This window comes from Tyto alba, unplaced genomic scaffold (genome assembly GCF_018691265.1).
Source record: "Tyto alba isolate M040663 unplaced genomic scaffold, T.alba_DEE_v4.0 Super-Scaffold_22, whole genome shotgun sequence".
Taxonomy (NCBI): Eukaryota; Metazoa; Chordata; class Aves; order Strigiformes; family Tytonidae; genus Tyto; species Tyto alba.
Window position 1 is genome coordinate 10,525,192 of NW_024881296.1, and position 24,054 is coordinate 10,549,245.

Here is a 24,054-nt window from a genome sequence, read left to right on the forward strand (position 1 = left end):
AGCCAGCATTATTGTATTTTTGAATAGTGAAAAAAATGCACTCAGAAAACTAAGTGATGTTTATTTATTGTCAATTTTAATTTGACAACTGGGAAAACAAAATGAAGGAATGTAGACATGCAAGATATCTTTAGAGAAATATTGCACATGACTCCTGTCTTTGGGAAAATGCACATAACTTATGTAAAAATAAATTCCCAATATACCATTTGGACTGAGAGAAAACTTTTCATACTACACCGGAATCATGGTGATTTGACAGACACATAGCATTCCCCAGAGATCTATTATTCGTTAGCTACCACTTCCTGTGCTTATAAAATGTCTGCTTTAAGATAAAGAATGGAAATTTGTTTTTTAATATACTAATGATATGTATAATTAAATGTGATTTCCTTTGTGAATTGCTAATAGATCTTCAAATAGTTTTTTTGTGGCAGAAAACAAAATACCTCATTAAATTTCATTACAGATGTGTGCAGTTGAGAGTTTTCAAAATTGGGAACTTCGCTGCATTGCACAACTTGTGGTTTCTTCTGATTTTTTGGCAGTGTCCTCCAGAAGTTCTTCAGAAGCAGTGTTTAAATGGGACAGATTTTTATGTGTCCCAGCAAAAGACCAAAATATGACACACACCATTAATAGTCCAGACTTAGTGAAACTGACAGTCTGCATTTGTTTTTCTTTCACTAAAAATAGCATTTTCATTTTTGTGCTAGCTACAGCTGCAACTGGATATATGCTAATGAACATATTCATTATATGTTCTCAGACCTGGGAAGTGTCTCAATAGGATTCCAATAAAATATACCACTCTAAAAGGTTCTAGTTTTTACTACGATTTGTTAACCATCCTGTGGCCTCGATGCCCAAATTTGCTACCTGCTTTAATGCCACAGTGCAGCTGACATCTTTCCTGGTACAGCACCACATTTTCTCCCTATTCCTTTGGGCCATGTACTAAAGATAGTAGCTAAAAGATAGTCCCACAAGGGGAGAGTGGATGTTCCTCTGCCGCAAGAAGCTCCCTCCTTACCTGTAAGGAGATGATAGGTCCTGGAGTGGTACATCTGTGATGCGGGATCATGATGGGAAAAATGGAACAAATGGAGTATTGCTTTGGCTTAGTGTCATACCTCTTTCTTAAGTATACATATGAAAGGCATTCCTGCCATTTCTTAGGTTTGTTTAACTGCTGAGTTACATAATTCTTATCCTTAAAAATCTCATTTGCAATAAAACTTTGAGAGGAGAAACTGCTGTTAGGAGAAGAGATTTTTGTGATCTCTGACTGCTTTTTTAAGGAAACTGTTTCTCCTGTGGTAAATGGGTTAGACTACCTGATATGTTAGGACAAAGGGAATCTGAAGACTGTTCAGGAATCTTGTGACTTGTCACTGTCTTCTGGTTTCTAATTCACTCTCCGTGCTTATTTTTTTTCCCTGACTGCATTGGAACCATCATATCAAAAACTTACTATTGGTATACCTAGCATCCACACAGTATGGAGGAAGAAAGCAAACTGCTCACTGGGTTCTCATTCAGCTTGGTCTCTGCTCCTTCTGACTTGTCCTAATTATTTCTTCTCCCCCTATGTTGAGTGCAGCAGCTTCTTCTACATAATAGTTTGCCAAAGAAGAAAATTCAACGTCATTGTTCCCCTACTGTGAATATCTAGCAAGGATAACATCACATGCAAAACCTTTTGTGGACACATGAGAAATTATGCTAGGACAACTTTAGGACAAAGTTATTTTTTACTATTATCTAGGCTACATTTCTCGTTCTTCCTTCTACCTTCCCACTGAAATTCTTAATCAGATTAGTGGTATTCGTTAAAATACTGAAGACAGCTTCATGGTATAGTTTTAGTATTATCTGTATTTATTCCACTAAGATCTTTAGTTGGGTTTAGGAATAAAATACTTGGGATCCTTTTTGGCAGGGGGTGGGTGAAAAAGGTGAGAGCTTAAAAAGCTAAATAAAAGATTAGTTACATTTGGCTAATCATAGGTAGAACAGCAGTGCATAGGATGACTAGACAAGCAAGTAGTGCAAGGAAAAGTGATGGAATAGATGGAGCAAAATTAATGTGATTAATGCACTTGGGTTTTCCTTTTTGAAGTGGGTAACTTCAGCCCATGTATAAGCTCAGGTCTACTCCACGATAGCACTTCCTTAGCTTTCAGTAAAAACAATATTTTTTTTTTGTTGTTGTTGGTTTGGGCACAAAATATTAAAGCTGATATCTCTATAAAAATACAAAAGTCTAAAAGAAAAGCTCTTGTAGCAATAACAACAAAAATGCTTCTAAAATGAATAATGTTTTGAGGAAAATGCAGCAATGTGTATTTTAGAAAAAGCTGAATTGTGCAATAGATGAGCTGAAATGGAAAGTTAATCTTCCACACAAAATAAAGACAAAGAAAATGGAATGTCTGCTTCAGGGACTCCATACAGTGTATAGCTGTTCATTTGTCACAAGTGAGAAAATGTTTAATCAGTTTTGAAATGATGTATTCTCTCTTTATTTATCGTGTTTAGTGACTTTAAGAGTGTCAGTATGTAAAGTGTTTATCCAAGGAATGAATTTCTGGCACATGGATAAAATGAAAAGTGAAATGTTTAGCTCTCAATAGGCTTATGTTCCAAGATCTCTCTGAGTAAGTATCCTGAGATGAGAAGAAAGCACACAGGTCTGTGTTTATCTAGCTTACACAGGCAGACAAGGAAGGCTCCAGCCTGGTATTAACACTGAAGTGACATGGAATGTCTTCACCAAACCCCAAACAATTACGTCATTGCCTTAACAGTATTGATAAAGTGTAATAAAAAAGAACCTGGCACTTTCCAATTAGATCATCATTGCTAAATACTTGAGAAGCTGTGAAGTACTTGACAAGTTAAAGTAAAAATCACTGGTTTGGGGGGAAGGAGAAAGAGATGCTTCTATATTTTATGAGTTCAAAATTTGGCACTTTTTTTTTTTTTCATTTTCGTTTATGTCCTCTGTCTCAAGATGCATAGCTATATGCTCAGTTCACACTGCTATATATAACACTTAAACAAGTTTTTAATTAAGATTTAGCATCTTTGAAAATTGGGAGATACAGCACGCTTTCTACCAAGCAACAAATACGTTCTGTGTTTTCTGTATTTTCATTTACTTGACTTTATCTCTAATCTTTCAGGATGTGAGTTTTTTTAAGCAGAAAGAAAAAATTAGAAGCACTATTGTTTGCAGGTATGCTTAATATGATTTTAGAATAAGATGGAATTTGATCACAGTATCCACAGCAAGTAAGAACCAATATTGCATCAAAATTATTGTCAAAAGTAATATGATAACTGATGTTTTGTTTATTGTGCTAGGATAAAAGGCAAGAGCAACAGCAGCGATATAATCTTGCTGGTTTATAATCAGAAATGAGCTAGTTACCTCTTGCACTTCGTTCCTGAAGAAGAAACAGCTACACAACCTGACTAGAATTACCATAAACATCATTCAGTGGAGCTGAAGGTCCAAATTCTCTGCCTGGCTACCTCTGTTCAGCTGAATAGCTATGAAGGAATAGCATGTAGCTTTATTACTTTCTTACAATACCGTACCCAGTATTGAGTTTTGATCTCTTTGAAAAGCTTCCAGATTAGGGTCTTTTTTTAGAAGAAAATAAATCCAGACTGTTAACACTGATCTCTCTCCTGCTGAAAGAGTTAAGATGATCTTTCTCTTTTTCTTCCCCTCTACCTGCAATGATCTGTCTCTTCGAATAACACGTCGGGTATCATTCACAAATTGAACTGGAGAGGTTTGTTTTAGACATGTGATACGGTCAGATAATCTTCAATTCTTCCTGCTATCTCTCAGTCAAACAATGAAGCATCAGATTTTAAATTCAGTGCAGTAGCACTTAAAACTACTCAGTTTATATTTACTCATACTGCACTCATATAAGAGGCAATGTGTGCTGAGAATCTCTTGAGAACAATACAGATCCTTTTATTCCTAATATTTCAGAGAGTATACAGCCCTTCTTGAAGTGACAACATAGATCACTAAGACAACAGACCCATATAATGGTGGCTTGATTTGGGGTGAAACTGTTCACCCATTTCTCCTGCTGTGATGCCTAATGAGGACTCGATAGACAGAAATGCCACTCACTATCATAGCATTGTGTGCATCACTGATTCTAGCAAATCTAAGAATTTAATCTGTTCCTTAGTAAATCTCAGTACACTATGACGATATATATTTGTTTTATAAAAAGTCAAACAGAAGACTTTCTGCCTTCTGACGTATCAACTGGGGAATTAGGGATGTGTGTGGCTGGGTATAGAACACTCATCTTCCTATGTCAAGATATTTTTATTTGCTTTATTTTATAATTTGCTCCCATTACTTGCACATTCCAGTGATTTTTATGCTTTTAAGTGCTTCCTGCTTGCAGCTTCCCAGGCACCTCTTCTTTTTTCAGGACTTTTAATAATCCATTTAGCAGTGTATTGTTGCTTGCTTTGCTGTAGCGATAAAAGACATTAATTTTGAAGAGAAATGTTTACCTTTAAATTCCCTGCAAAAAAGTACCCCTGCCACAACACTCTTCACAGACTTCCATTGGCTCCACTGAACATGAGACTTGAGGAGGAACAAAGCTTTACACCTGCTTATGAGCTGACAAGTTGATGACACTTAGAGAAATAGCAGACAATATGGTACAATGGCACTGCTGAAAAGCAACACCTAGAAATGTATCACCTAAGTCTGGTAATCCTTTAAAACAGTAAATGTTCTTCCCGCCTCGCTACCCTCCACACAATGGTTTGGATTGTTTCCAAAAGTGAACTGTAAAGTTAAAGTGAAAATTGAGTTAATGATTGAAATAAAGTGGTGAAAAGCTCATAATGGAGAGAGGTATGTAGTTTAAAAAAATCCAGCACAACACTTTTAACTGAAAGGCAAGAATATGCTGTTGGACGTCATCTTTCAGTACTCTTTGGCCATCATCCTTTGTTGGTTCTTCTACTGTTAGGTCTCTTTTCTCGCTGTGTGGCTCCCAGCATGCAGACTTGAATTGCTCGTGGAAATACATTTCAGACTGTAGGTGTACATTAGTTGGATCAGCAAAAAGTAAATACTTGGTGAGCAAAGGGAATGTGTATAGAAGAAGCTTACAGACTATTAAACAGATTGGATCATTCTAGTTTAGTATCCTGTCTCTGACAAAATATCAAGGCCTGTAAATACGCAGTAATGGAAACTTAGCCAGAAGTTTAGTTATGTCTGAAAGGCTCTCTGAAATACGGGTAATTGATCTTCCCGTGAAAGATATGAAGTCTTAGTCATTTTCTGAAAATATTTGCTAAATAACTGCAAGTCCTTAAGCACTTGCACAATTGATTTTTGTCTGTAAGAGCATTATTGTTTCTTTTAAAGATGTTGGGCTGCTTGCTTTAAAAAAAAAAAAAAATTGCTTTTAAATTAGTTTGCACTTAATGGCATTCAGTGCTAGTATGAAAAGTTGTAACATAACTTCTAACAGACTGGGGTGCAATTCAGAGGTCTAATACTCTGTAATGTAAACTCATCTTTATGCAACTTATTCTACAGTTTAGGTAGAGGACCTGTTCTTAGATCTTACAGTAAAAGATAAAGGATATTAATTTAAGGTGCAAATACAGTTACATAGCTAACTAGCATTGATAACGATACAGCTAAGTAACACCCTGATAACAATATAGTTAAAATAACTGGGATCTGATCATACCTAAAACTAATGCTGTAGCATTAAATTCAGGATAAAAAAAAAAAAAAAACAAAAACAAAAACAAAAAAAAAAAACTAAGAGAAGAATCATGTAACTAATAAAATTAATGACAAAAATACAGAAATTAAAATGTTTAAATATGGCACGAAGTTTTGACCTCCAGTTTATGTCCAGCAGGTGGTTTCACTGAGTAGTCCTTAAAAATTCAAGATATTCCTCTAGAGCTGTTACAGCTGAAGTAAAAGGCTTGTGTGCGAGTACGTGTGATTAGATCCAGTGCTTATCCATTGTGCATCAGCTTCTGATTCTGTTCAGTAGGGTTTTTTTCTTTCATCATGTTGTCTTCCTGAGCTGTTTGGTTAGACCTTCGCAGTATAGTGTTTGCATTTGCCATGACTGTGACTTAAATGTGGATAACACTTCTGCTTTTACTCTCTTATGTTGATTTGCTACTACAGTTGTTCCTTTCTTCCTTGCTGTATTTTAAGATTTACTTTAAAGGTTATTATATTATATTGCTCTTGTCATGTATATGCAAGTAGCAAAGCAGAACATCAGGGATGTGGTTTAATTAGGTCACAGTTGCAGTAACTCATCTGGGAACTATCCAGTAATAATTTATACAATATAGGTCATTCCTTCCATGATAATTTCCATCTGATGGAAAGCTGCCATCAGCCCGTTCTCAGTAGAGAGCTTGCCTCAGCCTACTGCTGAAACCCCACTGTGCTTCTCATAAATGGAGGTTAAGTGACTAGGAAAAAAGTGTTGCCTCTTTACTCTTCCTCAGTTTGTTCCTCAGCCTTGTTTCTTGTCTTCCTTAATAAGCTAGATTCAGGAACAGCTTTAGTGAACCAGATCCCTTCTGCACTTAGTTTTAAATGAACCCTCCTCATGAGATAACTTGCACCTGCTTCTTTTCTCAACTGCTGCCTGAAAGACAGTTCTGCCTTAATCAGTCTGTTGAGGAGGTTCCTTCTCCACCCCAAAGGAGACAACTAGGGAAATGGTCACCTTGGCCCAGAAACACCAGGAACCTTTGTGTAATCCTTGGAAGGAATGGGAACAGCTCCTCCAGACATGAGAGTGTGTTCTTGGGCTAAACAAATACAGTTTAGCTTTGCTTGTATGTGTGAATATCGATGATTTGAATATCCAGAGCGTTATGGTTATTTATTACAATCTTTCTATCAATTCCAATGGCTGTCACCTTTTCATTTAAACTTGATTCTTATAGAAAATGCTACCCATTTTTTCCTCTCTACTCACCTAAACAAAGATACCGTCACTATTATAATGAGAATATATTGGGGAAAGTTGGGAGTTCAATCATAATTGTATAATATTTGAAAAATGTACGTAAAGACCTTTTCAATCCAAGACTTCAACCCAAATTTTCAATTTACTTCCATGGGATTTTGTTGTAATTGACTCTAAGAATATGAAAACCCTTCTGAGTGTTACTCTCTTCTACAAAGGCTGGATTTCTTCAGTTCATAGTTCTACTGGCTTTTGATATTAAGGAATCCTGTGTTCATATATGTTAAGGGGAAAGCTCTTGTACATTGGTTTAAGAATGCTCTTCAGAGCAACCCCAAAGGATTAAGATGAAACTGCATCACAAAAACATTTAAAACTCTGGGCGGTTCTATAATACCCAATATTTCAGAACATTTTTATTCTGTAATTTTCAAAGAATATAAACTGAAACCTAATTTTCACTTGAGCACTAAAATAGAAAGTGCACATGATAATACTCTCAATCAGACCTGTAGATTGATTTCATTTGTTATTTTTAGAGTGTGTTTTTGTAAATGACTTTCCAGTGCACACAATTACATGTCATTGTTTTATGCATGCTCATACTGTATATGCCCAGTTTATCACAGAGCTATCCATGTGTCTGCATAACAGCTTAGCTGGCATGCATGGGCGTGATGTCCACACTAACATAAAATTAAAAGAATTAAACTCTGAGAAAGAGAATCTACATGTTCATGCAAAGTATGAAGATTAGGATGGATTGCAGCTAACACCAATGCATCTATGGAACTGTAAATACTTCAAGCTAAGTTTTTGAGACGTTTGGACCTATATAAAATTGTCATTTTAAAATGACAGTAGAAAGCACATGCAAATTAAAAATACACTAGGAGAGGCATGCTAAAATGTGTTTGCTTTTTCCTCTGACTAGCTTCTTAGAATACAGTTGTCAGAGATGACAAAGAATCCAATGTTAGCTCTGTTTCTAATGTATTATCTCAACTCATATTTTAATCTGAATAATATTCTTCAGCAGAGACATAACCTCTAAACATGCATAACAGAATTTGAGTTCACATAAACCCCAATTACTGGGTGTGCTGTGGCTGATGAATACTTTGTACATGATATAGTGAAGGTAGCAAAAGTACTTCTGACCTACATTTCCTGACTTTTGATTTTCAAATGGCTGGATGCTGACTCAGTCCATTCAGAATGGCATTTTAAACTCTCTGTTTTTTTTTGTCACGAGGAAAATTCTGTCTGCCAAGATAGATTCATCCTGCTTGTGACATAATTTAGAACCTAATTTTATGCCACCTCAAGTAAAACATGGCATTGTTATGTCAGTAGAGCATTTACTTGTATCAGAGCAATGCAAAAAAAAAAAGCCCAAACCAAACCCAAACATATAGAGAGAACAGGCTGTAGCCTAGTGTTTTAGAGGAGGAGAATAAAAATAGGAAGTAAAAATAAAACCAGAGAAGGAAAATCTTGAGTACTTTTAAGATGTAGTGTTAACTGTGATCCCTGATTGCCTCATATTTCCAGAAGAGATAGATAAGCAACAAGAAGTCATTTGGCAAATCTCTTCATCATGCCCAATCAATATACCTTAATCTGGACCTGATAAAATTAATTTCTAAAATAAACAGATTGTGAATTTCTCAGTTCTCAAGTTCAACTTCCAACAAAACTATAATTTAAATTATTTATGGCCATATTATTTTGCTACATTTCTACCCCTGTTATGAGGGATTTTGTTCCTGAAAGACGGGACTAAAAAACTATCCACCCATTGAATGATGTAAGTATAAGCGCCTGATATAACAGTTTGAACTGAGATTGAAATGGCAATCTGATATGTGAAGGTTTTGTTCGTTGCTAACTCCATGAGTTCATCAGTCCTCTAAAAATTTTAGTTTTCCTAAACCACTTGTTTTAAGTGCACGGTTATATTCATAATCCCTATTGAATATAACAGTCTTTGTTGCACTGTATGCTCTGCCTCATTTACTGGGTCTTCTGCCTTCAGTGTATGCCACGAAGTATAAAATATGTAAATTGTGCATTTGTGTTCCTAATCCATGTGTACAACTGATAATATTGATCATTGTCGATGAATATTAAAGCTATAAAGCATCCTTAATATGGGGAGAGGATGGTGGTGGTGTCAAAATTGTCATGAACAAGGCAGACTGGCCTGTCAAAACCCAATTTCCTGTTCTTGACACTGGATGTTTTTTGTTGGGCTTTTGCTGTGGGAAAAAATAGTACCTCAAAGGTAGAGGCGTTTTTTTGTTGTTGTTGGAGCTCTAAATTTTCATCTAGCTGGAGCAATAAGACACTTTTCTGTTTAATATGAATTTATAGGAGGCAAGGGACTAGAGATGAGGGAGATGACTTAGGATCCAAAACATTGCGAATGTTTGGCAGATTTTTTTTAGAGGAAAGGAAAAATCTCTGGAGACCTTTGTTTTCTAAGGAACAATATTACAAAATCCATAGTTACACAATATAAATTGGCAAATGAAAGAAGAGATTAATAATTCTGGCAGCTGACTTAAACTGGCATATTATCTCAACTTTCTTTTTAATATAAGAAAGACACTTTTCTTCCTTAAAAAAGAAAAGGGGGGAGGGGGGGGGAAGGACCCCAAGAAATTCCTGACCAACATCTAGGCAGTAGATATTTTGAATTATACTGTTTATGTTTTCTCACTTCTAATTATGTAGGACAAAGGACAGCACTGAGGAGAGGCAATGATACTTTACATCAGTTTCTTCACTGCTGTTTTTTTAAAAAATGTTCTAGTGCAGAGAGGGCCCTCAACAAAATATACCAATAGAAAATGAGAGGCTTCTTAGGATATCATGCATATTAAGTTTCCTCACAGCCTTGCGCTACCTCAATAACCAGGATGCTAGTTAGTTCCATTTTATGTGACTTTGTTGAACTGTCTGCTATTCTGTTTTAAGACTAACTATTGTTAATGCTTTAAGATGTTGAAAACACAAAGAAAATATGTACCAAGCCTTTTCATCTTTATAAAACAAAAGAGGAATTAATATGACAATTCATATGATTAGCTTTTTCAGGAAGCGAGTACTGTTATCTATATACTGTACTCATCTTCCCTATGTAGTCATCAATTCAGGATCAACACTCTGAACAGGCTTATATTCCTGCCAGTTCAGTTTGGCTTTAAATATATGTCATATCAGAATTAAAGTTTTAAGAGGCACATATGGTCTTTTCTCCCTTTTTTATCTTCTTTCGTTTGGTAGACTATTCTCAGTTCTAAATTTTACTTGTGACTTTAATCAAACTAAAATGTACCTTAGCAGCTCCTGCCTGACTCAGAACTGCTTCTGAAACACAACTGCTTCAGAAAACTAACACAGTACCACCGCTAAAACTACCTGTTCCTAATTTCAAATGTACATAAATGATGCTTAACAATTTATAAAGCCAAACCCAAGTAGTCAAGAATATCCAGGTTTGAACTTCAACCAAAATACATAATCTGTTAAACAGTACAGAATCTCTCTTGTAGAATTGTAGAAACTTTTCTTTTCTGATGAGGTTTGTTGTATGGGGAAGCCAGGTGTGTGGGGGTGTGTGTGTGTTCACCATTTCTCAGAAAGGTCAGCTAGGGCATGTCTGTACCTATGGTTAATTTGCTATTTGTTTGGCCATGGAAGCCTGATCAAATGATGCTAACATGAAACTACTGCTGTCCATTGCACCTACTGCAGAAATTCACATACCTACGTGCATGTATACAAACATATGTTGTATGTATTTAAAAGTGCCCAATGCATTGCACGCAGCAGACTTGAATCAGAATAGTCTGCAACTGCTTGCTAACTGGCTTCGGAATGGAATGGAAAAAACCTGAATAATCCATAGCTGCTCTTAAAATATTCCTAATGGATCAGATCTATTAGCTAGAAATGCTGTCAGTGAGCCATTTGCAATGTGAATGGCTTCTTTTCTTTCTCCTATGATTAAATTTGGTTTGGCTGTTAGTGCATCCATTCCTTCTTTCCCTCCAAATAGAAAAATCATTTACATAGTCTCATAGTTGTACACAAGGGAGCAAAGAGAAAAATCTAGTGATTCATTCATCAAATTTCCACTTTTGAGTAAGCAGTGAGTTCAGTCATCTCAGTCTGCTGTGATTTTTCTGAATTACACAAACACTTGAACCAAGGAAATTAGAAGACAAAAAAAGGAGAAAAGGAATTGAGCATCTTGATCTTACTTTCGTCCTTACTTGTCAGGGATAAGCAACTCTTCCACTGTTTTGAGAGAGTTAATATTATTTAATTCTCCTCCAGGGCTAGCATGAGGAATATGAGACCCAGTCTGAAATCTGTTTAAAGAATTCTGGCTTTTTCCATGTCAGGATAAGACAGTGGTGTGAACATCACTGCCTTATTTTTAATCATGCTTGAAAAGTCAGGCTGTTTGAAGCAAAGCCAATGACCTTCTTTTAATCCCTGAAAATAACTCACATGCCCTTCCTTCCCTCTTCCATGACTGCTATCTCTTCTCTAATGCACATTCTTTTAAGACACCCACTAAGAGTATGGAAAAGAACCTTTTCACTTGGGAAATGGACACTAAACAAGCTTTACAACACCTGTTTGGTAATAAACGTTTCATTTTGCAGATAGGTGAAATGAAATCCAGAGAAGTCAGATGAGTTTCCCAAGGTTTTATGATGGAGAAATTAATTTGGGTATAGGAACAAAAGCCTTCTGAACTCTAGTCCCTTATTTGATTCAAAATGTCTGTGTGCCTGCACATATAGTCAGAAACAGTATCAATGGTATTTGCAGATGTTTTGTTTCAAAATCTGCTGAAGAATCAACAGGAAAATTTGAATGGGCTGCCCCACTGAGAAGCACCAGTGAAGGTATTTGCTGCCTGGCTGAAATCTGAAAGGATGATATCTGGTCTTGGGGTTATAGCAACATTATCCAAATTTCTCTTTGTATTTAAAGCGTGCGTCCCCTCCTGCAATCAGCTGTGAAACATGTCTAGTTTGACATATGTAAACATTTCCAAATCAGATATTTAAAGAGCATGTTAATATAGAGGATTTATTGCTGTGCATGTTTTATTATTTGATGCATTTGGATTCACTTTATTTGCTTTGACTTTCATGTGTGAATTATGCCACTTTGTCTTGTACTACAAAAATGACAGCATCAAATGTATAGCAAGCAGGTTTCCATATGTCTTCTAAATGTACTCTAAGAGACTTCACTGCTAAATAAGGGTAGACCTCTCTGGTTGGAAAAAAACATAGTAACTGTCTTGACTGTTTGATCTACCTATATAGAAAAAATATTTGATTCATGGAGATTTGTGCCCTGAAGTCTTACTGTGTTGCAGCTGATGTCTTGTGCATTGTTACTGGGCATTAGAAAGGTGTGACGTATTAACAATGACAACCTGCTATGCTGCTGCTGTTTCACATTTCACAAACAGCTTATTTTCCTTACCTCCCAAAGTAACTGTCAGGGAGGCAAGCAACCTGGCTGAACACTTCTCTTCTCTCTATAAACCTAGAAATTAAGTTACAACTGACACATCTGTATGCACGTGTAAGGTTGTACTGGTTATATGAGTGGTCCTCAGGGAAATTTTCAGTCACCAGAGAAAAAGACATTGGCAATCTCCTTCTGCTCCCAGAGGGTGGTTGGAATAACTGAAGAGTAATGGAAGCCTTTACATCTCCAGTAAATGTTCATGCTGTTTATCTTGGCATTTTGAACATTCTTCTGTACAGCATGAATTTCATTTTGTCTTGTCTTCCTGTTTCTTGGGGTGTTTTCCTGTGAAGGAGTTGTAGCTTGTTCCTCAAATTTAAAAGCATTGCTTAGGATGGCCATTCACTCTCAAATTCTTTTCACATTCTTGTAATTTGCAGAGTGGTTTGAAGACATGTTTCTCAGAACAAGGCTTCTTATTTGAACTTCTGATCTTTCAGTGTTCTGTAAATCATTAATGGCCTTCATTCAAAGAGCTGCCTTAAAAATAAGCCATTGACTCAGCTGATACCTCCAGATTTCTCCCTTGTCCTGTATTCCTCATGTTCCTTCAAAAATGTTGCCAGTTGATTCTGAAAAATCAAATGAGCCTTTTATATGAATTTCCCACTAGCCAGCTCCAGAGCTGTAAGTTTGTGTGAAGGGGCTGGGAGAAAAACCAATCCCCCTGATATCTTTGCAGTCTTGTAAAAAGTTGAAAATGATGAATGTCAAAGATACCCCTTTTGAGTAGACCTGTGGGACCGCAAGATAGATGATAAATATTCTCCCCAGTATAAAACTGTAGGAAAAATGTAAATAGGTAAGTAAAATGGAACATTTAATCAGTAGTATCACTCATCTATAAATCATTTGGAAAAAAAAAAAAAACAAAAACAAAAAACAAACAAAACAAAACAAACAAACAAACAAAAAACAAAAACAAAAACAAAAACAAAACACCACCAAAACCCAGCCACAAAAAAAGACATTCTGTTTATTAACCAAGTGCTGACTTAGCTTACCATGGCACTCTGTTCTCTGAGAGAGCTGAAGAAATGGTACACTCAGGTAAGGTGGCATTTGAGTATCAACACGATGGGTTAAAAAGTGAGGATGTGTTTGTCTTTTATAGTTTTCTGAGCTGCATTTTTGTTGTTCAACAGTTTCATTTTGCTTCAGCAGATGGAAAAAATAATTACAAATTAAGAGAAAAGGTGTGTAGAATTTGATACGTAAACTGATGTTTTTAAGCTGTAGGCTTTATTTTATTCAGAAAGAGGATAATTTATGTAGACATTTATTTTTCACATTGGGTAAAACAACTGGAGTATTGAGTTTTGAAAACTAGGAAAACAGTTTCACAGAGACTTTTTGAGATTGCCCCTTCTGAATGGTTGAATCTTTATATATTATTGTCACCATTACATACTTTAAATTACAACAACTACCAAAGCACTCTATCTCCAGTTACAATAATCCATTAATGAAGATACAACTTCTGTGACTAAAATGATATTTCCATGCATTTAACTGGGATTGCATTTTTTCCTGTAATTAAAGTGATTAAAACTGTGATGTGTATTTCATAGAAAATTATTATGGGATTTGATGACTAGTAATAGAACAGTCAGCAAAGCTTCTACAATTCTATTTCAGGAGACAGCTTTCCATAGAATTTTCCATAAAATAAGCAGTTCTCCAGGGGCTTCCATGTTGAGCCTCAGATGAGAAAAATGTTCTTAAAAGCCCCAGTATTTACAAAACATTAGGTCAAAAAATAAAATGGAAGAATAGTTAATCAGGCAATTAATTTTTGAAAACATTCTTCTGTAGCTTCCTGTAACATTCCTACATATTTTAAAATTTGAAATAACATAGAAGTAATTAAAACTCAGAAATCTGTTAAATTTAATTGCAGCCCTCACTCGGTGTTGGAAATACAACCTTTGCATTTCAGCAGAAGTTCTCACTTGAGGTGTAGCTTTTGTGTTTACTTTTGCTGTGCTCAGAAGAGGTTGTCCAGTTGTTCAGGTAGAGTCACAATGGGCACTTGTTTTCTAGCACAATTGCTACTGGCCCAGTTTTCTGTTGTGTCATTTCTTGTTTAGTACACAGCAGGTTTGAGTTTTAACAATTATGTGTAGGCGTCAAACTAACCCATCCACCCTATTGTGTCATAGTATAGATCTAACAGAACTTGAAGAACCTTGTTTACAGTCCTTTATAGCCTTTGACTATGTGTTTTGAAAACAGCTTTAAACTCAACAGAAAAAGCAGTACATGGGGAGGTGTGGATGTCTGGATTTGCAGGGCTGTGGACAGAGCGTGCAGTTTAGCTTTCGAAATGGAAAATATTTTGGTCAAAACCAGAACCTGTGATAAATTCCAGATCCCAATTTTGCTGAAGAATCATCTTACTTATATTGTGTATCCATCTGTATATGAAGAGCTCAGACCTGTTATGTTTTCCTATTCTTTTATTTTAGATCTGCTACCAAGAATAATTAAATACTATGTCAGTGTTAAGTAAGAGAGAAAAGGAAAAAATTGCATCAGTGGGTACTGAAACATTTGCCATTTTTGCTTTCTTTGACAGCTTTTTGGAAACTGCTGCCTATTTCTGTATGAAACCAAAAATGGGAGAGAAAGAGGTGTCCCCACATTCTTTCTTCAGTATTTGGCATGAATTCAGTTCTGACTTCAAAGACTTCTGGAAGAAGGAAAACAAACTTATTCTTCAAGAAAGGTACATTTGTTTGTTTGTTCAAAGGCTTTTCCCAGAGAATGTTACTGGGAGCAATTGCACAGAAACCAGTCAGCCTCAATCCATTAGCACACAACCTATTATATGCCTTTTGGATTTTTCTCAGTCTTTTTTTTAAAAAAAAAAAAAAAAAAACAAAAACAACGTATTTCACACACCCCCACCCCTCCATCATCATAACTTTTGAATAGGACATTAATATTAGTTTGTGCTAAAGTTTTTCAGGTTGATTACCTGAACAACATTTTTGGCAGAGCGTGTAACTACTGTGCCACTATGAATCCAATGAATCAGGGACTTGTTTCACGTCTGAAAGTTGATTAAAGATTTACCATTAGCATATTTAGTGAAAACAAGTAAAGACATGTCAAGACATGACATATTGTAAGTATATGTCTAATGAAGTTGGGAAAAAGGAAGGGAAGCAGGAAGACAGAAGGAAAAAGTCAATTGATCCTGCATTAAGAAAAGTCTCTGACTGAACCATATTGCAAATCAGAGCCCATGCACATGAGCATGTGTGGTATATATGGCATAAAGAAATGAGACAGCAGTTTTGTAAAATTAGTCATATTGTTTGATCCATGTGTTAGAAGAACTATGAAGCTTGCTTTCATCTGCATGCAGATACTGTACTGTGGTCACCCTTTGCTTATAAAAATTATGCCAAGAATTAATCAGTTGTTTTAAAAGTAGTAAATGCTGTATAAAGACAAATTAAACAAATACAAACATGAAGACTGTAAACACTGTTATATAAGCCTACATCTGTTAGCAACTCAAGTGACCTCAGTTTACAGATAATGAAGCTACTTCTGGGCCTTAACATTAACAGGATTGAAGCTTTATGTTCATTAAATGACTGATGCAAGTCTGTTTTTAGGTAAATTGACAAGAACAGGCCTATTTTTCAAGACCACTCCTTCTATGTCATTGTCCTAGAGAGCAGATTACTGGTTTAGGAAGTTACTGAAAACTTTCCTTAGGCATCTATATGGCCAATGTCATGTATATCATACATGTTTAAGTTGGATACATTTTGGAACAAGCAGTCTCACAGTTAAGAAAACTGGATTCTGTTCCTATTGCAAGAGTGTGGTGCAAATGTTAGCACAGTACAGCAGCTCTCCAGGGATCTATTTCATTTTACTGACTGTCTAACTTAATTTTATGTAATTAAGTATATCTCTTTGGAATTGAGTTGACAGTTAAATACTATCTTTGGTTTCCTATACAGGGATTTAGCTGCCAACTTAATACAGGTTAATTTAATCTTGTATTTTTTATAGAACAGGATTTAAGAAAAATGTCCTTTCATTTCCAAAATACTAGGCTATTTTTCTAAAAACAAACAAACAAAAATCCTCCAGAGTGTTCTTGCTGCAAAATATTTTTCTTTAAAAGACGTTAACTAAATAATCACAAAACTTCTTCCTCCTATTTTTCTCATACATCGAAAGCTTAAGAGAAGAATGGGATTGTGATACAATCATCTAATTCTGATGCTTTCAGTTCGTTGTATGTGTATGCTAAGAGGACGTGTTGAAGCAGCAGAGAATAAAAGTGGCTGTCAGCTGGTCTCTTCTAGGGCAAGGACATTATTAGCCTGAAAGGAACTGGACATGTATAAAAAATGACTCTAGGTGCAGGATGTGAGAGGGAAGGGAAAGGACAGTGAGAAAGGGCCTGCAGTGGGAAAAGAAACAGAGATCCCGAGGCAGAAGAGCAGAGAGACCCAAACCCAGACCCAGAGCTGATGGGGTGAAGGAAACTTTCCCAGGGGGACAGACAGGACCATGTAACTTCAGTCCAGGAGGTCACTGAGATTAAGACTGAAAATGATCGATCCTGAAAATCACAGGTAGATTTTTGGTTTGAATTTTAATTTTTACTTGTCTCTCAAGTTTAAATCTTGTCCTCTATAGATTTTGTTTGTTCACCTGAGGCAGGGATTAGGATTTGGAAGCCTTTGATGTCTTGGCTTGTGCTTACCTCTCAGAAAAGTTTGGCACAGTGCTGTTTCAGGTCTGGTAAAGTCAAGCTCTCTTCATTGCCTTTCAGGAATTAAAATATTTTGACCAAATTGGCAGAAGGAGTAACAGTTTTCCAAGTAAGACAAGCTATTTTCTTGAAAATTAAGAATCTTCCTTGGTAAAAAAACTGTCTTATCAAAGTCTTTATGCAGAAAATATTTTGCCTCCAATCATGGTTCAAGCTGATACCTGAAGTGGTCCTTTAGGCTTTTTTCCTTGATTTTAAATTCCCACTTTTCTTAGTGAAAGACAAGATGCTGTAATGTGAAGGTGTCTTGGTATTGAGAAGTCAAAGGAGAAAAACAAGTGTTGCCCAAAGGTGTAAGAATGTGCAACAAGGTGTTTTTCAAAATCTCTGCCTACATGAACAGATCTGTAGGTGACAGAAATCTGAAATCTTCCCATTGGCACCGAAATAAAAATTATTATTTCAAGAAACTAGATTTTCCTCTTTAGTTGATGTTCTTGAAAGTTCTGCTGCTGCTAAAGATGAAGAGCAGGCTAGAACACTAACAGTCAAAGTAACTTTCTGTAGTTTTTCATTGGTGGCAAAATCAAGTGACAGAAACGGTGAGAGTTTTCTTTTTAAAGTATTGCAGTATGCCACCTTTGATGAAGTTTTTACCAGGTTGCTGCCTCATGAAGCATACTTTAATTATTTTAATTATTTATAAAATGTATAACTTTATTCACTTTTTTAATATAATAATCTTTCTTTCTCACCTCCTGATTGGTTTTAGTGTTTTTTTGCCTCTTCTCCCTCCACTTTAGTGTTTAGTTTAACAAACTTTTATGCTGTGGGCAATGTTTCTAGAATATTTTATATTCCAGTTTCCATATGGACTGTTAATAGAGGCTGTTCCTTATTTAGTCTCTGCAAATATGAGTCACACTGTTTTACAATAATTTACCCAAAGGCTTTTCACAGATGGTATTTCCTAAGGTGGTACTACCTTTTGTTACTAATAAATTAAAAGTGTATGTTTTAAAGAAAGCAGTTCTTATTTTAAAAACTTTTCATTTGGCATTTCAACTTGTATGTTGGTTTGCCAGGCATTTATATTCAAAAGATAAACACTGAAGTGTCAGACTTTGTATTTCCTTACAAGAAGATGAGGGGGGAAAAAAAAATGATGCAAGGTGAAAAACAAATTAATTTTTCTGAAGTTTTCTACTGCTTTTACTCAGTTTTCTCACTTGAAATAAAGCAGAACTGGAAACTACCAGCTGTAGAGAAAATTATGCATGATAAAAACTGTTAAATACAGTAGCAATAAAAAGAAAAATGCACCTGAAAATTACTGTGAAGGCATAGGTCTGCCAAAAGGTTTTCTGAACAGTACTATTTTTTTGTGGTCATACTGCAGTCAAGGCTAACTGGAGCATTCCAATAGAAATTATTATCTGGGTTGGTTATAAAGTTCTCAAAAATATTTTGTGAAGGCTGAAATTTCTGATACTATGTGTATCCTAAAGATGTATTCTTTTAAGTGAAAATTTTCAAAGTGATATAACTTCTTTCTGGTTATGCAACTTTTTTTTTTTAAAAAAAAAAAAAAAAGGAAAACCACAACCAAACTTAATGAGGCATGTTCTGAGTTTTTAAATGTTGTGGTTATTGTCCTTTCATTATATATTTAATGTGTCACTGGTAGTCTATGCTTTGCATTTGCACTTTGAAAAACTCTTCAAAGGTATCTGTCAGTGTAGCTTGCACTTCACATGTGATCAGCAAGAAAGCCAAGTAGAGCTGATGTGTTTTCCCTTAAACTTTTTCAGTGTTGTTTGAAAAAAAAGAATATGATTTGCAATGTTCCTGATCAGCATCCTCATTATCTATACATGTATTTCAGTTGTTGCATATCCTGAGATGCATGTTGCTCTCTGAATACATATTGTCAGATAATGCAAAGCTGCAGTGACAGTTATGCAAAAGTCTCACCTTCTTAGGAAAACTCATAGAGGATCACACCACCAGCCTTTTTTTCTCCTTTAGTGAGAGCAAGTGTCTTATACGAAGTAACTTATATTAACTCTTTTCTCATTAATCTCTGTCTTTATTTCACCCCCCCTCTGGTTTCTTTATATCTCTGAGGTAGAGATATTCAATGTTAAGTCCACTATTCCAGTCTAGCACTTCTGTGAGAGCAAGAAGTATTTTATTTTTTCTTGACAGCCAGCAAAGGCCTACAGAACTGTTGCCCAGACAGACCCTAACACTTTCTTAGGAACCAGCAAAGATAGCCTATCCTAGGAATAAAAAGATTAAAAGAGCTCATAAGGCAACATCTAATAGAACTCTACAGAGGGAAGTCTTGAAAAGTTATGATAAATTAAAAAAACAGACAAACAAAAAAGTTAAATAACTGCTGGGTATGGCAGTGAAATATGGAATCTGCAAATACTTGGTAGCTAAAAATACAATTGTTTCTCAGCAAATCCCATATTGCTGTGGACAGCAATGATCCATCTTTAGGACTACAACTTCATCTTTTCTTTACGGCCATGAAATACATCCTGGTTCATTACAGCAACAAAAAGCAGTCAGTCTTTAAGACTTCTATGTTTTAAAGAAAAGTTTCATTGCTGTCAAGCTTAGTATCAATATCATTTGGCCTTAGATGCCATTTCAGATCTTACTAGAAACAGGTTAATAAGGCAGAAACATACTTGCAGGGTCACAGTTCCACCTTCCCTTTCTCTGGGTACAAGCGAGGTACTGACACTTGTTTGTCCGCTCCAGCTCTGGACATTTTTCCATTTCTTAAGATGGTTTGCTGTTCCAGAGGGCCTGTGCAACTTTGCAAAGATTTACCTAAACAGGGGAAAGAAAGTTGTATTTCTAGACAGTGGGGGGAGGGAGGGTGGGAAGAGAGAGAGCGCGAGAAAGGGATAGATATGGGTGCCCTGTAAGTGTGTACATAAAGTATGTATTGCTCATAAACTCAGTCTGGCCCTTGCCTTTATGAAGAGGCATGTCACTGAACAGAGACTGACTGTCAGGGATGCCAGCAGAGGAGAGTTCATAAGCAGGATCAACATGATGGTAAAATTCTGTAAGTCCCTGATATCTTGCATCACACTAAACTTGAGAATTTCTTTTGGCTGACTTTATTCAACCCTTTAACTCCCACGATAAATCTTTGACACATTAAAAATAATCTATAAACTCAAAAAAATGCACTCGTTTCTCAAATGTAAGAGTTGCCCGTTCCCGTAAGAATAGCAGTTAAGCTGGCACCTGGTGTGTCACACTGTGTATATCTAGATGAAAGGGAGATTCCTGGCCAGCATGTCTCCACAGCTCATTGATCTCCCTCTGCAGAAAGACTGGTATGTCTCCCTACAGACTCCTCGGCAGGATGATTTAAAACTTGCTGTTGAGCAATTTAAAGTCTGGCATTGGATATCTGTGCGTTGCACAGTGAGGAGCATATTGGTAAGCTGCCACTTCTGCTTGCAGAGGAGGGCATTAAATCCCATAGCACAAGCAACGTCTTCTCAGAGTAATTTAAGGGATATTTTGTTAACGCTTATAATAGGAACCAGTGAGTCAGACTTGAGAGTGAGAAATTGGGGGACATGGGAATATACACTTGCAAAGAAATGTGGAGATGGAAGGAAAGAGAAGAAAAATGTATACGGAGTGGCAACATGAGAGGGAAATCATGAAAATGTGGAGCGTGTTTAGTGGGGTCACAGTTTGCTTGGCATGCTGTTGTAATGCCAACTAAAAGCTCCAAGTGTTATGTTAGTGAGTAGTTATGGGTAGATACGTTTTCTGACTTGGGCATTTTAATGTCACTGTCTTTACTGTTCTCTAATCAACTGAGTTGCATGCTGGTAGGCTTAGTTTTACAACTTACAATGGTATTTCAAAATAGAATGCAGCTTACTTGACTTTGAATTGAATAATTAAAAGGATCTTCAGTTTTTGAGAGTATTTCAAAATTCTAACTTAAAAAAAATAGATTTCTGACCAGAAAACACTGTTAGAGGCATCAGAAAATCTACTTAAAAAAAGCCCAAACACACCAAAGATTCAGAGGCTAGGAACAGTCCTGTGAGGCACTGCCTCACAGAGACAATTTGCTGTCCAGCTGAACAAGGTTGCTCAGCGTTTCAGTACTTTTTTTTTTTCTTCTTCTTCCTTGTGCACCTTTGGCAATTAATCCTTTTTTCAATGAAAACACCATTCTTTTTTGGTTAGGGGAGGAGAGCAGTAACTTTAATTTTTAGCATTGCTTTTGATGGAAAAGTTTGTGAAAAATAAAAGTGTTTGGAGATAAGTTTCTCAAGCCCTATCTTGGGTGGAAATTACTTTTAATTACCTTAGTTTAACATTTTTAAGTAATACTGTGTTTTTTAAGGCAGGAACAAATACTTCTGTTTGAAATGGTAAGGCAACTGGTGCATACAAGTACTAAACTTGAACGAAGTGAAGGATCTAGTAAAAAAATAATTCAAAAGCTGTGATCTTTCCTAATTTTTGTGACTTGCATAAGGCCAGATTCCAGAATGCCCCCACATAAACAGCAGAAGGGCTTTTCAGCAGTCTCTTCTTTACCTGGTGATGACGATGTATCATGCTGGCATATTATGTTGCATCCTAGTGTGTGTGTTGTGCATAAAAGGAGATACAGATACCAATCATCATCTCATAACGAAGTTTGCAGCCTGTTTTCATGGCTGTAATGTCAGACTGGGTGTGACAGTTTAGAGTGAGATGGGATGCCATGATTCCTACCATACAGTGATCTTACCAGGTTTTTAAATGCTTTTCTGTTTACCACTTCTTGAAAAAAGAATGACATTTGCCTATGATGAAAATCAGGCCAACATACTCAGTAGATATTTGCATTTTGGTAAAAAAAATGACACCACTAAAAATTTTAAACAGAGTTTTTGACAAGAGGTGCTACACTTTCTATACTTGTGAAATGTTTTCATTCCTAGGCAAAGCGATTACTTTGGAATTTGAGGTGCAATAAAAGATTATAATGTTTTACAAATGAGCAGCATTTGTCATTAAAATATCAGTCCCCAAAAGTTGGAGACTTAAAATCTACTGTAAGCCAGACTGATCCTGAACTACTGAAGACGTTAAATTCCTTGGTTACTGAGAGTTTGCCAAACCAGTGCACGGAGTTGGCATAATAATGACAACATCCGTTAAGAGTAAGTGTGCGGCTGTGTACATGTGTTATGGTATGAGTACAGGGAATAGTCTAACATCAGGGGTTGTTTTTTACATCTTTTGGGAAGACCTCACTGTGTCTGGAGTTATTTTGAGTCATTACGTAGTTATGGATGAGTACCTTTTGATATGATTATTTTCACCTGATGCAACAAAGTTGGAGGCCTCTTATTTTCCCATCTCTTTCATTGGAGATCTCTAATTCTGTAGCTCTGCAGCTGACCTCTACTTTTTTTTTTTTTTTTCTTTCTTTTTTTCTTTTATTTCTAGTGATCTCTTCTATTCCCTCAATTCTCATCTTTGCTTGTACTGCCAATCTTGTAGGTATCAATTATCCAATGTAGTAGCCCCGATATACCCAACATAGCAATTAATCTGTCCAGGTTATGCCTCCATATCCTCTTTAAGATAGTGTCCTTCTCCACGTGGTCTGTTCACCAAGATTCTTCTCATTGTTTTTCATGCATTGCATTTTTTCCTTCTTTTTACCTCATCGGTTACTTAAAAATGTTTGACAGCAAACACATAGTTTCACATTTCTTTTCACTCACGAGTTTCCTTTCTTTTGCTTGCTGGTTATGTTACCAGTTTTACCTCACCTCCAGTCTTGTTCCCTTCCTTTATCATTTCCTGTTGAAGTTCCTAACCAAATAGCCCAGAATGCACCCAGCTTCTTTGAGAGCAAGCTGGCTTCGGTTCCAAGAAAAACAATAGAAGGTGATGACTATCTTCTCTTAGAGCAACCTCAATTTTCATATGCAAAGTCTGTAGGAAAGTGATTTCCATCTTGCCTGAAGGTAGCCAGGTATAGCCTGAAATACTGGCCACTTTGACAAGAAAAAAAAATACGAATTTGGTGGCAGAAGTCAGGAAATGTATTTAAGTGGGTATATGAACGTTTGCATTTTATTAGAACCATAGCCATCCTTAACAGTTCAATTATTCACATCATTATATTTTCAAGGTGAAATTTTCTATGCTAAAGTTATCATGTTTAAAATGTGTTTCAACACAGCATCCTTCTTTGTGTTTATACGCATCTGTTTATCTCTGTACAGATAACAGCAGAATCCCTAGGTCACCATAAATAAGATTTCCAGATAGAACTGAGTGAAACTGAACACTTCTGAATTGAAATTCTTTCAGAATATTTTGTAGTATGTTGTGGATTACAGTAAGACTCAGCAAATGGGAAGGTCTCATTTTCATTTCAGTTGGCCTCAATCTCAGTTGGCCTTGAAGCCTTATTTTAGACCCATTTGACGTGATGCACACTGAAGAAAATCTGAAATGTATTCCCCAAAGTCTACTCTACAGTGTTGGCAGAGGAGGGATCTTATTCAGGGTCCCACTACAGGTTAGTCTCTGTATTAAGTGGCCAGATTAAAACATTTTAATCTATTTGTCCTTGGTCCTCTGAGCCAGAGTGTGATTAATCACAGCGTCTTTCAGCCAGCCATTGTCTGCCTCGTGATCCTTGAA

General features: G+C 36.2%; 1 protein-coding gene across 1 annotated transcript in view; it reads left to right on the forward strand.

Annotated features, from left to right (window-relative positions):
* FMN2 (formin 2) overlaps positions 1 to 24,054 on the forward strand; it is a 178,105-nt gene that overhangs the window by 145,467 nt on the left and 8,584 nt on the right. Inside the window, exon 19 of the mRNA XM_033009292.2 lies at positions 15,175 to 15,324. Coding sequence (XP_032865183.2) covers positions 15,175 to 15,324 — 150 coding nt within the window. The remainder of the gene's footprint in view (positions 1 to 15,174; positions 15,325 to 24,054) is intronic.